This window comes from Dipodomys spectabilis, unplaced genomic scaffold, assembly GCF_019054845.1.
Source record: "Dipodomys spectabilis isolate Male_0828 unplaced genomic scaffold, ASM1905484v1 ptg000003l, whole genome shotgun sequence".
Taxonomy (NCBI): domain Eukaryota; kingdom Metazoa; phylum Chordata; class Mammalia; order Rodentia; family Heteromyidae; genus Dipodomys; species Dipodomys spectabilis.
In genome coordinates, this window is record NW_024870680.1 from 17992832 (window position 1) to 18007851 (window position 15020).

The window sequence follows — 15020 nt, forward strand, 5'->3', positions numbered from 1 at the left end:
TCACTGGGACCTCTTGAGTTGGCGAATAGCAGCATTAGTGTCACCCTTGTTAGCAATAAGTGCTTGTAAGTTGGCATGGTGATTTGCAAATCCCATGGCCTGGAGGATTTCCATCTGCTTTCTGAAATTATTTTCAGGGCCTTGTACAGGATGGGAAGGGTCTCCAGAGAGGGATTGTAGGCTCTGCAGGACTGCTTCATGCCTGGGGCAACACTCAGGATTCTTGGGCTCGGCAGTCTCTGGCACATTCCAAGGCCAGGGCTCTGTGTCTGGGTAGCTACAGCTAGGAGCAGGAAGCCAACCCAGACCCCAAAGGTAAGGTGCAACCCAGGGCAAAAGAATAGGAGTCTCTGTGGCCAGCAGCTGGAGTCCCTGTTCGATCTGTAATATTGCTTGTGATGCCTTAGGGTTTGCTAGAGCTACGAGCAGATTTGAAGTCTGTGACTGTTGCAAGAATGTGGGCAGCTGCTGCCTCCAGAGTTCACTCAGCTGGGGCATACTCAAGAACAGCATCATCTGAGCAGCCAGGTGAGGGTGGTTCATAAGCAACTGTATCATGCCTCCTGTAATCTGGGTCTTGGTCTGGTCATCCAACATCTGGAGCCCTTCTAACTTCTGACCCAAGCCAGAGGCATTTGTGCCAGCTTCCTGGGGCTTCTGGGTAATGGATATGCTTGGTAGGGATGGTATCCTAGCTGAATGCTGGATGCCACTTACATGGCTTTGGTCCTTGATCATACCAGTATTCACCCTAGATGTAGAATGGATCCTGTTAAAGTTGGTTTGGGTTGAAGCAATTGAAGATATACCAGAAGGATTCATATGGTTGATTGGTGTCCTAGGGTCTCGTTGTTCCTGGAATGGTCGAGGTGGTAAGGATGTTGGCTGGACTTGTTCCTGCACTTGGTCTGCTAGGAGAGCTATAAAAGAGTTACCTCCAAAAGGATCTTGTGTGCTGTGGAGCATTTGGTCATGGAAATTAGCATAAGTGGGATCCAGTACGTTGATCCTATTTGGAATTGTCTCTGAGCCCAGGTATGGTGGTAGGTTTAGTGGATGCTGAAGGTTCCGTGCAGGTTGATGAAGCTGCATTACCTCTTGCATCACCGCCAGGTTCCGAGCCAGCCCAAGAGTCTGACCTAGGACCTCAGAATTGTCAAGGACATGGGAGATTTCTGGGTTCTGCTGCATCAGTAGTAGCATGTCTGAGTGGCCTGAGATGAGCTGCTGTATGAACTCCGTATTGGACAGAAGGTACTGGATGCTGGGATTTGCTAGAACCTGTGTTAGATTTTGTGAATTGTCTACTTCCAGATTCTGCACCTTGGATGCATTAGATTCCACAGGGAGAGCTGGTTCTACTGGGATAGATTCCACAGGGAGAGCTGGTTCTACTGGGACTTGACTCACGCCAGCTGGTTGGTTCCCCTCCTTGCTTTTTTCTGTGGTGTTTCTGTCCCGGTGGCAGGGCTCCTTGGTTGGCAAAATCTGAGAGGGATTGGTTAGGGATCTGGAGCCATTCTTGGACTTGATCACCAGGTGGATGGTGTGGCCATCTGCGATGCCCCTCTGACTCAGTGTGTCTTGGTCTTTGAGGAGACGACCCATGAAGACCAGCACTATTTGGTCCGTCCTGCAATTGAAGTGAGCTGACAGCTTCTCCTTGAGCTGCTTTACTGAGGTGTTGTCAGCTAAAGTGAAATCTTTCAGGTTGCCTGCCGTATTCACTTTCACTCGGGAGACACTTGGGCCGATCTTCTTGTTGGCAGGCAAAGCACAAGGTTGCCTGTTCTGGGGCACCCTGGGCGAGCGAATAACAGCATGAGGCATGGACCTTCCTACTGGACAGGCTGATGGCAAGCAGGTAGAAGCAGGGGCAGTGGGATGAGTGGGGACAAATGTTCCTGCAGGCCTTCGCTTTCTTGTTGCCATGGAAAAAGATGAGTGACCAGGCTGGGGGTCAGGAATTTGTGATGTTGTCCCCTCACCCCCAGTTCTCCACATGTGGCCCTGCTGAGACCTGGCGTGGCTACTGATTCATACTTGGCACAGGGTGGACTAAGTGTTGACCTTCTCTGCTCCTGCCCCGCCCGTAAGGGGCAGTGCCTGTTCAGAAAGAGGATATTGTGATGTCAATTTAAGGCTCATAGTCCATCAGGACAAGCCGGGGAGGGAGACAGATTTGAGGAGGAGGTTGAAGTTTCCATGAATAAAATAGGACTGTTTTCCAGTCATCAAAAATAATAAGAATAACCAGATCTTTTCTGTTAATGTGGGATGTGTGTTGCTGTGCCAAGCATAGGCCCTATATAGAAGTGTCAAGCCTATTGCATAAAATGTTGGATCGCTGGCCACCGGTGGCATACATCTGTGAGCCTCGGGAGGCTGAGATCTGAGAATCACGGTTCGAAGCCAGCCTAGACAGGAAAGTCCTGAAACTCTTATCTCCCAATTAAACACCAATAAATAAATAAATAAACAAAAAATAAAGCTGGAAGTGGTAGAGCACTAGACTGGAGGAACAAAAGCTCAAGAACAATGCTCAGGCTGAGTTCAAGCCCTCAAGACCAACACAACACACACACACACACACACACACACACACACATTTCTGAGAGTAAGAATAAAGCCTGTACCACAGAATGGAGTTGGTTTGATCTGCTTGTGGTCTGGAAAAGGTAAATTCTAGAAAATAAATAACAAACGGTCATGTGGAAACCAAAGTCACGTTTTCCTCTGGGTACTAGATTGGTGGATTCTAGACTTCTTTGAGAGTGTTCCCTTGTGTAAGTCCAAACAGGATTAGGGATAGCCAGAGAGGTTCCAAGGGCACCCTGAGTAAAGGTGAGAGAGTTAATTGCAACAACACACATGGGGTGTGTGTGTGTGTGTGTGTGTGTGTGTGTGTGTGTGTGTGTGTGTGTGCAGGTGCACGTGTGTGTATGCCCATACTAGGGTTTGAACTCAGGGCACTCTTGCTTGGCTTTTTCTGCTTAAGGCTGGTACTCTACAACTTGAATACCTCCAATGCTAGACTTTTGCTAGTTCATTGAAGAGTCTTACAGACTTTCCTACCTAAGCTGACTTCCATCAATGATTCTCAGATATCAACCTCCTGAGTAGGGAAGATAACTGGTGTGAGCCACCAGAGCCTAGCTGCAACACTTTTTTTTCTTCACATATTTCACATACAGTGTGGTGTTTTCTGCTTGACATCCTAACAGGACGTTCAGAATTATTTTATTGTTGCAATGTCCCTGTTCAGTCTTAAATGTTCACCTTTATGTCAAAACATTAAAGGGAAGAGACTCTTGTAAATCAAGAGGTAGGAGTGGCAGTGTTACTAGTATAGTTGCGGGGGGGGGGGGGGGGGGGGGGAGGGAGAGGGGGGAGGGGAGGACAGGGGAAGAGGGGGAGGACAACAGAATCAGGAAACTACAAAGTCAGATTGCCAGTACCCTGAAAACTTGAAGCTTGAAGCAAGTGTTTGAAGCTGGTGGGAAGCTGATGACTTATTAATAGTATGTTAATTTATCTGTGTTGATGTTTGTATGAAAACAGAAGAATTGTATGTGCCAGAGAGAGAGAGTATTTGTTTTATTGGGTATTGATTTGTGAATGTGTGTCTCCTTGAGGCATGTGTTCTCTGTGACTGAAAGGATTTCAGGGTCCTTATATATATATATTTCATTTACCTGCTGTTTCTGTTTTCTTTTCTTTTCTTATTTGTACCCATCCTGAAGCTTGAACTTAGGGTCTGAGCACTGCCCCTGAGCTTCTTTTGCTCAAGGCTGGCTCTCTACCACTTGAGCCACAGAGCCACTTCCAGCTTTTTCTGAGTAGTTTGATGGAGATAAGAGTCTCACGGCCTTTCCTGCCTGGGCTGGCTTTGAACGATGATGCTCAGATGTCAGCCTCTTGAGTAACTAGGATAATAGGGAGGAGCCATCAGCATTCAGTTTACCTGCCTTATTAAGGTCAAGAAACCCTGTGCAGACAGAAAAGGGGCATGGCAAACAGTCTGAACCTCTGTGCTCTCAGGGTGTTGAAGAAGAACAACAACAAAAGCAGAAATAGTTTAACAGGAGACTTTCTGCAATCAAACACTGGATTCTTTATTGAGAATGTTTGGGTCCCCTTCCCTCCAGCCCAGTCTATATCCTACTCATACATCCCTGCCTATCAGCCACTAGAAAGGAATTCAGGCTTAAACACTTCCTTCCATTGTACTCAAAGTAGATATTAACTGCAAACTATCAAGCATTGGTCTTCAGACCAAGAAGATCTCCAGGAACTCCATAAGAAAGTGAGGAGTGAAGAGGAAACATCCATGCCCCATGCTAGTGATCAGTGCTCACAGATCAGATGCAATGCTCTCAACTTGACACAGAATTTTTATGGATATGACCCTAGAATCCTAGAAAACATGTTGAAAGCTTTAAAGGAGAGAAATATGAGTTGCCAAAAATGTCCAAAAGAAAGGGGAACATTTCCCTAGCTTACTTTGTCATTTTGGTGTTGGATAATTTCTTCTCCTACCCCCTGGGCTGGGGGTGCATAACCTTGTATTTCTCAATCAAATCCTCCCAGGTGATTTTTTTTTTTTTTGTCAGTCGTGGGGCCTGAACTCTGGGCCTAGGAGCTGTCCCTCAGCTCTTCAGCTCAAGGCTAGCGCTCTACCACCTGAGCCGCAGTGCCACTTCCAGCTTTTTCTGTTTATGTGATGCTGAGGATTCGAACCTAGGGCCTAATGCATGCAAGACAAGCACTCTACCACTGAGCCACCTTCCCGGCCCCCCAGGTGATTATTAAAGAGAACCTTAATATGAGAGTTGAGATAGTAATGACCTAAGGAGCTAACTAGAGAGAATCAGTGTCTCACAATCATTAAGGTTCATGGCCATTTGCAGGAGTGATCCTCATAGAAATGAGGGAAAGGACACACTTCTGTCAAGGCCCTGTCCCAGCCCTGGAATCTCAGGGCCTGGAGGGCCTACTGGGTCTGATAGATTTTTGTGGAGCATGAGCCCCAGACAGCCTTTTGGCTGCTGCTCTTATGGGCAGCTGGTACTTCGTAGTCAGGAAGATGAGGTCATAAGTTACTAGGAAGCCATCGTTGTAGACATAGAGCTTGTGGTCCCAGGGGCAGTAATTGATGCCATGCAGCGTTTCCAACATCTTGTCCAACAGGATGCTGAGAGTGCGCTCCTGCCCTGTGGTGGTGTCAAATGCATAGAAGATCTCCTCCTGGCGAGTGCTCAGTGAGCGTAAGGCATACAGCACCCCACAGGCCATGAAGGCCCCTGACAAGCCTGGCTTGTACTGGCTGGTGTGCCATGTTTTCTCTACTTCCAGGGTGCTGGCATTGAGACGACTTATTACAAGGTTGCCTTTGCTGTGCTCAGTGGCATAGATCACCCATAGCCCTTCCTCATCACCAGCAAAATTTAAGCCCGTCCAGGGCACACTAGCATAGGAGAAGCGGTTATTGTAGGTGGCACCAGGCAATGGACGCCTCAGCACCAGGGTGTTGGAGGACAGATCCACCTTGGCCATGTCATTGGTGCCATAGTAGTTAAAATACATGAAGTTATTGTACACTGTATTGCCACTGCCATCGCCATAACCCATCTTCCACTGCTCGTAGTTCTTCAGGAGCATCAGGTCATCGTAGAATTTGTACAGCCGATAGAAGTCGAAGTACCTAAGCCAACACGTGCATTGGAATCATTAAATGACAGCACAAACCAGGGTAACTGAAGTGCTATACAAATGGGCAGTTGAATGTGTCCGATAAGAACAAGGACTTTACCCATTGCAACAATGAGTCGTTATGTCGAAAATGAACTTTACAACTTTGGTGGGGGTGGGGGGGGATAGGGAGGATTAGGTGGGGGGGCGGGGAAGGATGGGAAGGGATGGGAAGGGGAAACAAAGGAGGAGGCAACAATGCTTAAAAAAACAAGGACTTTAGAATCTGACAAAATTGAGTTTAAATCTAACTGCTTTTTTACCACTAGATACCACAAGAAAATAAAGTGTTGTTGAAAATGATAGTAGCAAAGACAGTGGTGCCGTTCAGTTGGTAGAATGCTTGCCTAGTAAACATGAGACTGAGTTCAAATCTCAGTACCCTCATCACTAGAAAATACCCAAAATAATGTAAATAATAAATAATAACAGGAGGAGGGTTGGGTGGGGGAGCGGGGGAGGGGGAGGATGGGATGTGAAGGGTAAACAAAGGAGGAGGCTACAATGCTTGATAAGAAATGTACTCATTATCTTGCTCATGTAATTGTAACCCCTCTGTACAGTATTGTCACAATAAAAAATAAATAAATAATAATAACAGTTGCAGTAACAGTAAAAATACCAACAGCTGCATTGTCTGTTGAGCCTTGTAAATAATTCTGTCATTGAATCATAGTTTAAAAAACGTAATAAAGATTTTAGCTTGTAGACTATGGGCTAGATCTCAGAGAGGTTAAGTACTCAGCTCAAGGTCACAAGATTGTTAGATGAATCTGTAAAGGCATCAGTGGCTCATGCCTGTAGTTCTAGTTACTCAAGAGGCTGAGATTTAAGTATCTCAGTTCAAAGCCATCCCAGGCAAATATATCTATGAGACACACACAAAAGAAATAATAAAAGAATACACTTCATTGATTGTCAGGAATGAACAAGATAATGCAGAGAAACCATTTGGTACAGTATATTATCCCAAAGCAAGCACTCAACAATAGTAGCTAGTATATTTTCTTCTTTATGGACACTTTTCCCAATTTAGACTCTATTGTCTTCCATCTGCCTTAACATGCAGGTGTCCCATAGTGGGACACAATTTTGGAATTGAATTCAAAGTCAAGGTCCACTCAGTCACTCTGGAAATGACTTAAGTTCACTAAATTATAAGTATTCTTTTTTTCCTTCCTTCCTTTCTTCCTTCCTTCCTTTCTGTCTTTCTCTCTTTCTTTCTTTCTTTTCCTTCCTTCCTTCCTTCCTTCCCTCCTTCCTTCCCTCCTTCCTTTCTTCCTTTCCTTCCTTCCTTCCTTCCTTCCTTCCTTCCCTTCCTTCCTTCCTTCCTTCCTTCCTTCCTTCCTTCCTTCCTTCCTTCCTTCCTTCCTTCCTTCCCTTCCTTCCTTCCTTCCTTCCTTCTTTCTTTCCTTCTTTCTTTCTTTCTTTCTTTCTTTCTTTCTTTCTTTTTTCTTTCGTCCTGAAGCTTGAACTCAGGGCCTGGGCACTATCCTTGAGCTTTTCTGCTCAAGGCTAGTGCTCTGCCACTTGAGCCACAGCTCCATTTTCGGCTTTGGGGGTTTTTTGTCATTGTTTTGTTTTGCTTTGCTTTTTAGTAGTTTATTAGAGATGAGTCTCACAGACTTTCCAGCCCAGACTGTGGCTTCAAACCACAATCGTCAGAGCTCAGTCTCCCAAGTTGCTAAGCAATACAGGCATGAGCCAACAGAACCCTACAATACTTTCTTTTCTTAATACTGTGTTGTCTTAAATTAATAACTACAACTTTGAGAGAATTCAAAGTGCAAGAGTATACTGAAGTGTTTCATATTCTATAGAGTGCTTACAGGAACTGAGGTGCATTGTAACCATTAATATTAACCTTTTTGAGATGAGCGTCATTTCAGAATCTGAGTGTCTGGTTCTACCCATCTTCATCCCTTCTTCCTGTGACCTTCTGCTTAGTTGGGTCCATCCCATACTATCATGGAAACACTGTATAAAGTACACCGACTTTCCTAGCCAGGTTGGAATTGAAGGGCTACTTGTCTACCCACTGAATCATTCAGCCATTCTTTTAGCCAATAAATATTTGTCAGCACTTGCTATGTTCATCTATGCTTTTCTGTGTATGTTGTGCAATCTTCTCATAGATTTAATCATCCTCACCTCACAGATGACTAAGAACAGGTCCTTTTCTCTTGACTTAAGTGAGACTCAAACTTAAATCAACTTAACTCCAAGTCTCAAACTGAGCTAGGATCATTCTCTAAACATCTTCTCAGTAGGAAGTTAGGCGATTCCGTGGAAAAGTTTGTCCTTGAGATAGGATTAAACTAGAAACAGAACCATGACCTTGCTCATAATAATTAAATTTTTCAAGCATTAGATTTTGGAGGAACTCGGGGGCATCTAGGTCATGCAGATCCCATTAGAAGAATGTTAGGAAGAGACCTATTAGCTACAGGTTAGATTGGCCTTGGGAACATGCATAAAATGGGAAGAGGAACCTGGGTTGGTGCTACAAAGAAAATGGCTGGACTAAGGGAGGGCACATGTAGAATGAATCTGGATATAGATAAAAAGACATCTGGGACTCACCTGCCATCTGCACGGAGAGGGGCTACCCAGTAAAGAGAAGAGGCTGGTTTGGGCGCTGAGTCTCGGCCCCAGGCACCTGCCTTGTAGGAAATGCCCCTCCAATTGAGGTTCAACACAAAGGGTCTGCTAACTTTCTGGAGTCCTCCATGGGCACAAGAACCTTCAGGGGAGAACAGGCAAGGTCTGAGCATGTTGCAAAGCATACAAGTCACAGAGAGCAGAGTATGAAGTCCAATAAGGTATGTTAGAGAGATGTCCATGTCCATGAGCACATACAACAATATACAAACAAGGTGCATGCACAGAGATTAGTGTCCATGTGTATGAAATGTTCCTACGTCTATATGTGAGACTATGACAGCTGGGGTGTGTATTTCTTAGTGACACAAAAGCTAAAGAAATTCAAGATGAATCCCTTCCCCCTTCCCCCACCCAAGACCTTTACTCCCCTCTCAGGAGGCTATGGCCCATTCTGCACCCACCCAGGTAGTGGGGAAATACAGTCTGTGACTTCACCTGGTGCTAGGGGAAGGCCAGAGTCTCTGGAGGCCTGGTCCTGCTCCTTTTCCCTCTCACACTGGCTTAGCTGGCCCTCCAGGACATCCACCTCCTGCTGGAGAGCATTGAAGCTACGCTGCTCAGTGTCAGCCAGGAGCTTCAGGGTGAGACTGGCATTTGTCACCTAAGGAAAAAGAGCTATGGGTGAGATGAGGGTGCTAGAATATTCTCAAGAACTGATCTCTGGTGTTTGATTTCTTCGTTCAGGATCGTCTTCTACCTGAAGAAGTGATTTGGGAGTGTATCAACTACGTGAGGTTGGCTAGGACAGAAGACAGAGGGTTCTTTCATCTATCCGTGTACCTTTCCTTGGAGTTGGTGGAGAAGGTCCGCAGCCCCACTAACTCCTCCCTTGACGTTAAGCTGGCTTGCCAAATGCTGTACTCCTTCCAGCTCCACACGTAGCAGGTTGAAGGCTGGACTCTCGTCGTGAGAAGCAACCGTGCTAGGATTTCTGAACTCCGGGATGTGGTTCATTTCTAGGACCTGGTTGTCTTGTTCTTCAATGGCACGTGCATAGTCATTGGCCTGGGAGTGGGGGGGATGGACAGACAGTCCTCCACCACAAAGTCTCGTGGCTCTTTCCATCCATTCATACCCTCCCAAGACCACACAGGTTACAAAGCACTCTTATACCCATCATTTCATCTTTCTTTCTAATGGCCCTTGAGGTGAGTTCCCATTTCATCACAAGCTATATATATATATGTCTTTCTTTTCACTAAAGAAAAAAAAATATCTAACACTCATACCATCTCTTTACAAATATTTATAGCCTCTTTCCCCTTGTCTAGTTGGAGCTCTCTTTTTCTCCAGACTGGGAGAATAAATGACTACAAGCCATCAAATTTCTTCAGGCAACTCAACAAGTGGAGATATACCCACCCACCCTTCCACTCAATGCACTGATTTTTTTTTGTCAGTTGTGGGGCTTAAACTTATAGCCCGGGCACTGTCCCTGAGCCTCTTTGTGCTCGAGGCTAGCTAGCACCCCACACTTGAGCCACAGTGCCACTCGTGGTTATTTAATGGTTTTGGAGATAAGATCACAGGGACTTTTCTGCTCCTGTTGGCTTCAAGCCGTGATCTTCAGATCTCAGCCTCCTGAGTAGCTAGGATTACAGGCGTGAGACACTGGTGCCTGGCTAATGCACTGGGTTTTTTTAAGTTTTATTTTATTTTAAAGATTATGTACAGAGGGGTTATAGTTACAGCAAGGTAATGAGTATATTTTTTCAAACAGTGTTACCCCCTCCCTTGTTTTCTCTCTTTCCCCCAGCCTCCTCCCCCGGCAAGTTGTAAGGTTCGTTTCCAGTGTAGTGTCTAGTGAGTATTGCTGTTGTAACTGATTTTAGCTCTTCAATTCAGACACATTCCAGTCACCTTTCCTTCAATTATCACTTTCCAGTCTTTGATTAATTTATATTTATGCCTAAATCCCTTACCACGTCTTTTAATCTCCCATTGGATTCATACCCTTAATTATACAAAGCATCCCTAGCAGTCATAATTCTTTTTTTACTGCTACTACCATTGGGGATCCCAAAAGTAGTACCTAATTTCACCCCACCACCCCATCCTAAGGATTCATCTCAAAGATAAAGGAAGTGCTTCTTTTAGCTTCTGCTCTACTAACGGGACTTGTTTCCATGCTAGATCTGATCAGAGCTGTGCTAAGCTAATACCTGGCCCCATCCCCCAACACAGCCCACAGCTCCAACACTTACCCTGGACATCAGTTGCTCATACTTGCCTGCAAGCTTCTGCACTGCATTTTGCAGCTGTTCCAACTGCTGCAGTAGGGTGGAATTGTTGGGCAGGAAGACCACACAGTGGCATGTGCCACTCTCATCCACCAAGTTTGACATACTTCTCACCAGCTGCAAAAGCATGACCATAGGTACACTAAGATATAAAGATACCTGATGGACCACAACATGCTATTTGCAAACATGAGGCAGAAGAAGAGGCTGACCCTGCTCTGCAGTACGAGAGAAGAGTTCTTTTATTTCACAGGAGCTTGAGCTACTTTTCCCTATGTTAAGGGTTTGAGTTACTTTCCTTGGAATTTCCCAGAATGGAAGCTTCTGTCTCTCTCTCTGGCTCCTATTGGCTGGGCTACCCTCACCTAACTTCATGCATTGATCTAGTTGTAGTTCACATTGTGAAAGCCAACTTTTCCTTCAGGTTCTGCAGAAGAAAGCAAAGCTGGCCTGCTTACAAGCATTTGGGGACATGCCTTTACTTCTCTAGGATGTCCTCACTCTCAGAATTGAGCAGATTCCTACAAATCCATCTGAACCTGAAGGAAGTAGGTAGACAGAGTTCCTAATCAGAAGGCCAAGGAACTGTGACAACATAATGACATGTCATACTCGAAGTTAATACTTAACATCCATAAAACAACATGGCATAAGGTGAGTTGTAATACATAATTTGTTATTTTTTGGGGGGGGGATGCTGGTACTGTGGTTTGTACTCAGGGCTTGGGTGTTGTTCCTTAGCTTTTCTACTCAAGGCTGATACCTGAGCTATATCACTACTTCCAGCATTTTGCTAGTTTTAACTGGAGATAAAAGTCTTGTTGAGCTGGGCATCTGTGGCTCACACCTGTAATCCTAGCTACTCAGGAGGCTGAGATCTAAGTATCAGGGTTCAAAGCCAGCCCAGGCAGGAAAGGCTGTGACACTCTTATCTCCAATAAACCACTCAGAAAACCAGAAGTGGTACTGTGGCTCAAGTGGTACAGTTCTAGCCCTGAACTGAAGACCTGAAGGACAACACCCAGGCCCAGAGTTCAAGCCCCAGGACCGTTAAAAAAAAAAAAAAAAGTCTTGTTGACTTTTCTGCCTGGGCTGGCTTTAAAATGTGGTCCTCGGATCTCGGATACCTGAAGTAGTATTACAGGTATGAGCCACCAGCAAGCAACCTAGTTTTGTTTCCAGACATTGCACAGATTCATCTTTCTGTGCCCTGTGTTTTCAGATAAATACTGGTGGAAATCATGGCCTTATTGTTTTACTTTGAGAAAGAAAGAGGAGGTAAGGGAAAGTAAGAGGGAGAAAGAGAAGAAAAAAGAAAAGAAGAGGGAGAGGAAGAGAGGGGGAGAAGGAAGGAAGGAAAGAAGGAAGGAACGAACGAACGAGCGAAGGAAGGCGGGCGGGCGGGCGGGAGGGAGGGAGGGAGGGAAGGAGGGAGGGAAGGAAGGAAGGAAGGAGGAAAAGAGGGAGGGAGGGAAGAAAAATATTCATAAATTCATAAAGTACTTGGAATTGTGGCTGCTTGCCTATGATAAAGTCACCTATTAATTACAATATTCTAAGTCTATTCTATACTCCCATTTTGGAAGTATATGGAAGTCCATATAAAATTGTCAGGAGGGGCTGGGAAGGTGGCTCAGTGGTAGAGTGCTTGCCTTGCATGCATGACGCCCTGGGTTTGATTCCTCAGCACCACATAAACAGAAAAAGTCAGAAGTGGTGTTGTGGCTCAAATGGTAGAGCGCTAGCCTTGAACTGAAGAGCTGAGGGACAGGGCTCAGGCCCAGAGTTCAGGCCCCACGACTAACAACAACAAAATAAAATGTCAGGAATTCATTACATGGCCTCTGTACTTCTCTGAGAAATTCTCTTCTCCCACTTCTATAGCTTCTCTGGCCCTGGCATACATAAATTACTCTGAATATGTCTTTCACCTGAAACCTCAGTAGTTTAGAATTGGGTGGAAAGTGAAGTAAAAATTCTATAGTGTATAATGCCTTGGGCTGGCCACCCTCAGCTCCAGTATTCTTACCCTGGAAAGAATGTGGCAGAAAATACAGCTTCCTAAATGAGCAAGGTGTGTAACCCAGAGCAATTACTTCTCTCTCTGGCAGTCAAGAGAACTATCAGAGAAAAATGCTTTCCTGTCTTCCTTCCTCCTCTTATTCTCTCTACTATTATTCTCTCCAAGGGCCTGGAATTACTTGAACAGGATCAGAATGGAGAAGGAAGGCAGCAGAACCATCTTCCCAACCTGATAGCAATCCCTCTACCCTCTGCCTGTACCTGAGGCTGGCCTGGGAGCACCAAGGGCAGCCACAGTAGCTTGACCAGAAGAGTTGAAGAAGGCTGCATCTTGTCCCAGCTTCAAGAGTAGAATAAGCCCTTGAGGGTCCTCTGGGCTTTTATCTCTACTGCAAATGTTTTAATCTTCTCTGTAGGAGGGGACACTGATTTCAACATCTGAAAGAGCTGAGAACCTGAGACGTGGGGAGGGTCTGGAGAAGTGAAGAGGATTATGACAAGCTGGTGCCTCCAAACCTGACTTGATGTCGCTTGATCACTACAAAAACAGGGTCATCCTCAGCCATTCCCAGGCCCCTGTTCCAGCTTGCCAGGCCCTCCTATGCAAACAGATTAAAGCAAACCTGAGACCCTTTGGGGTGGATTCTAGTCAAAAGGGATTAGGAGTTTTCATTTGACTTTAAGGGAAGGAAGATTTGAGAAGGAAATGCAATCTTACCTGCTCTGGTAACTTAGAGGACAGAAGCTTAACTGTGTGTTTTTGGATAAGGGCCACGGCATATAGCTGGGGACCTGCCCCAGCAATACTATACTGGATTGCTCTGTCAGTACTCTATCCGGTTGCCCAAATGCTTCCCAAACTACCCTAATCTAGATGCTCACAACCTCCACTACTTGTTCTCCAAGCCCCCATCCAATAGTTTATAGTCTGCCACAGGAAACTATCATGTCTCTGGACTCAAGAGTTTGTGTTCTGAGGCCTAGACCAAAGCTCACTGGCTGTCCAGTGTTCTTAGTTCTGACTGCCCTAAATTATTCTCTCCTCCTCTGCCATCTCATTTGAGTACCAAGCGGTGAGAAGTCACACTTCTACCTAAGTGCATGGGGAATATCACATGTCCTGTGAACATGTGTATCATCCATTTCCTATTAAAAGTATGTCATGTCATTTTTGTGCTGTTTGGTCTCTGTAGCACTACCATCAATACTCTGTTACTTCCCTACATCTCCTGGTGTCCCTGACTTAAGATACTGTGGCCATTTAGTGTAAAGGTCTTCTGCTTACTTGTCTCATTTTTTTGGAGGGAGTGGTGGCTATTCCCTGAAATGTATTGGGAAAGAAAGGCATGGATTTTCCACTTCCACTTCTAGCAAGAGCTTAGGTGAATACAAGTCTCCAAAAAGATATACCTAGGACTCTTTTGGGGATCCATTACCCTTTGATGGGTAAAATCCATAAGATTTTATCCCAATATCTTGCCCATGGCCAGAGACCACGGACTCTTCCACTAACTCTTGTAGCCTGGTCTTGTTATAATCGCAGGATGCAGAGAAGGAGCCTAGAGAAGCTGGTTGGGAAACCTCAGGTGCACAGATTAGGGAAACATCTGGAATCACTGTCCAGGTGGATGTCAGCAAATCTACAGTACTTTGTGGAGAAGGGGTCAGACCAGTGAGAGAATAGGGCAGGCAACATGACAAGTAGTGTTGAATTATCTTCCCTATTTGAACCTGCTAGCCAATGGCAGGCACAAGGTAGAAAAGCAGAAGAAGCCTCAACATCTGACCAAATACATATGGGAAACAGCACCAGTGGGCAATCACAGTATTGTCCAATTCCTTCCCAGGTATCCAGAGCCCCAAATATAAATCACCCAAGGTCAGAAACCAAGTCAGTTTCCAGAGCTGGTTTGTTGTTGTTTAATTCACATTATACCATGTCCCACACTGTCCTGTCTTAACCTTTTGAGTAAACATGGAGTTCCTGCTTAGTGTCAGACATCATGCAAAACGCCCCACACAGGGCTACCTTTACTAGTCTGGCTCTGTCTGGGTGGAATGATGGGGAAAGACGAGATCTTAGCCTCCAGAATGCATCCTGGGCCTCCTGATTGTCATAGTCCAAGTGCAACTTCCTGAATTTGTGTGACTTTGCATGGAAGCCAGAGTCGACTGTGCAGAAAGAAGCGGGCAGGGTTAAGAACTCACTCTGCCCTACTACCTTCAATGAGTCGGGGTGACCATATAAGCACCACCCGGCAGGAGAAGATGGAGATGCCTTGGTCAGCATTCTACCCAGATGAACCCAGTAGTAGCAACCCTTGGCGGGAGAAAACAGTGCCT

General features: G+C 45.4%; 2 protein-coding genes across 2 annotated transcripts; both read right to left on the reverse strand.

The window, feature by feature from the left end:
- On the reverse strand, positions 1–1830 carry Ubqlnl (ubiquilin like). Its single transcript, XM_042687222.1, has one exon. The coding sequence runs from the start codon at positions 1828–1830 to the stop codon at positions 1–3; it is 1830 nt and encodes a 609-aa protein (XP_042543156.1).
- A 3147-nt stretch (positions 1831–4977) lies between these two features.
- On the reverse strand, positions 4978–13007 carry LOC122114023 (olfactomedin-4-like). The gene is made up of 6 exons (XM_042687136.1): positions 12939–13007; positions 10620–10772; positions 9196–9420; positions 8851–9016; positions 8335–8494; positions 4978–5704 (listed from the first exon to the last, which is right to left on the reverse strand). The coding sequence occupies exons 1-6, from the start codon at positions 13005–13007 to the stop codon at positions 4978–4980; spliced, it is 1500 nt and encodes a 499-aa protein (XP_042543070.1).
- Positions 13008–15020: the final 2013 nt, after the last annotated feature.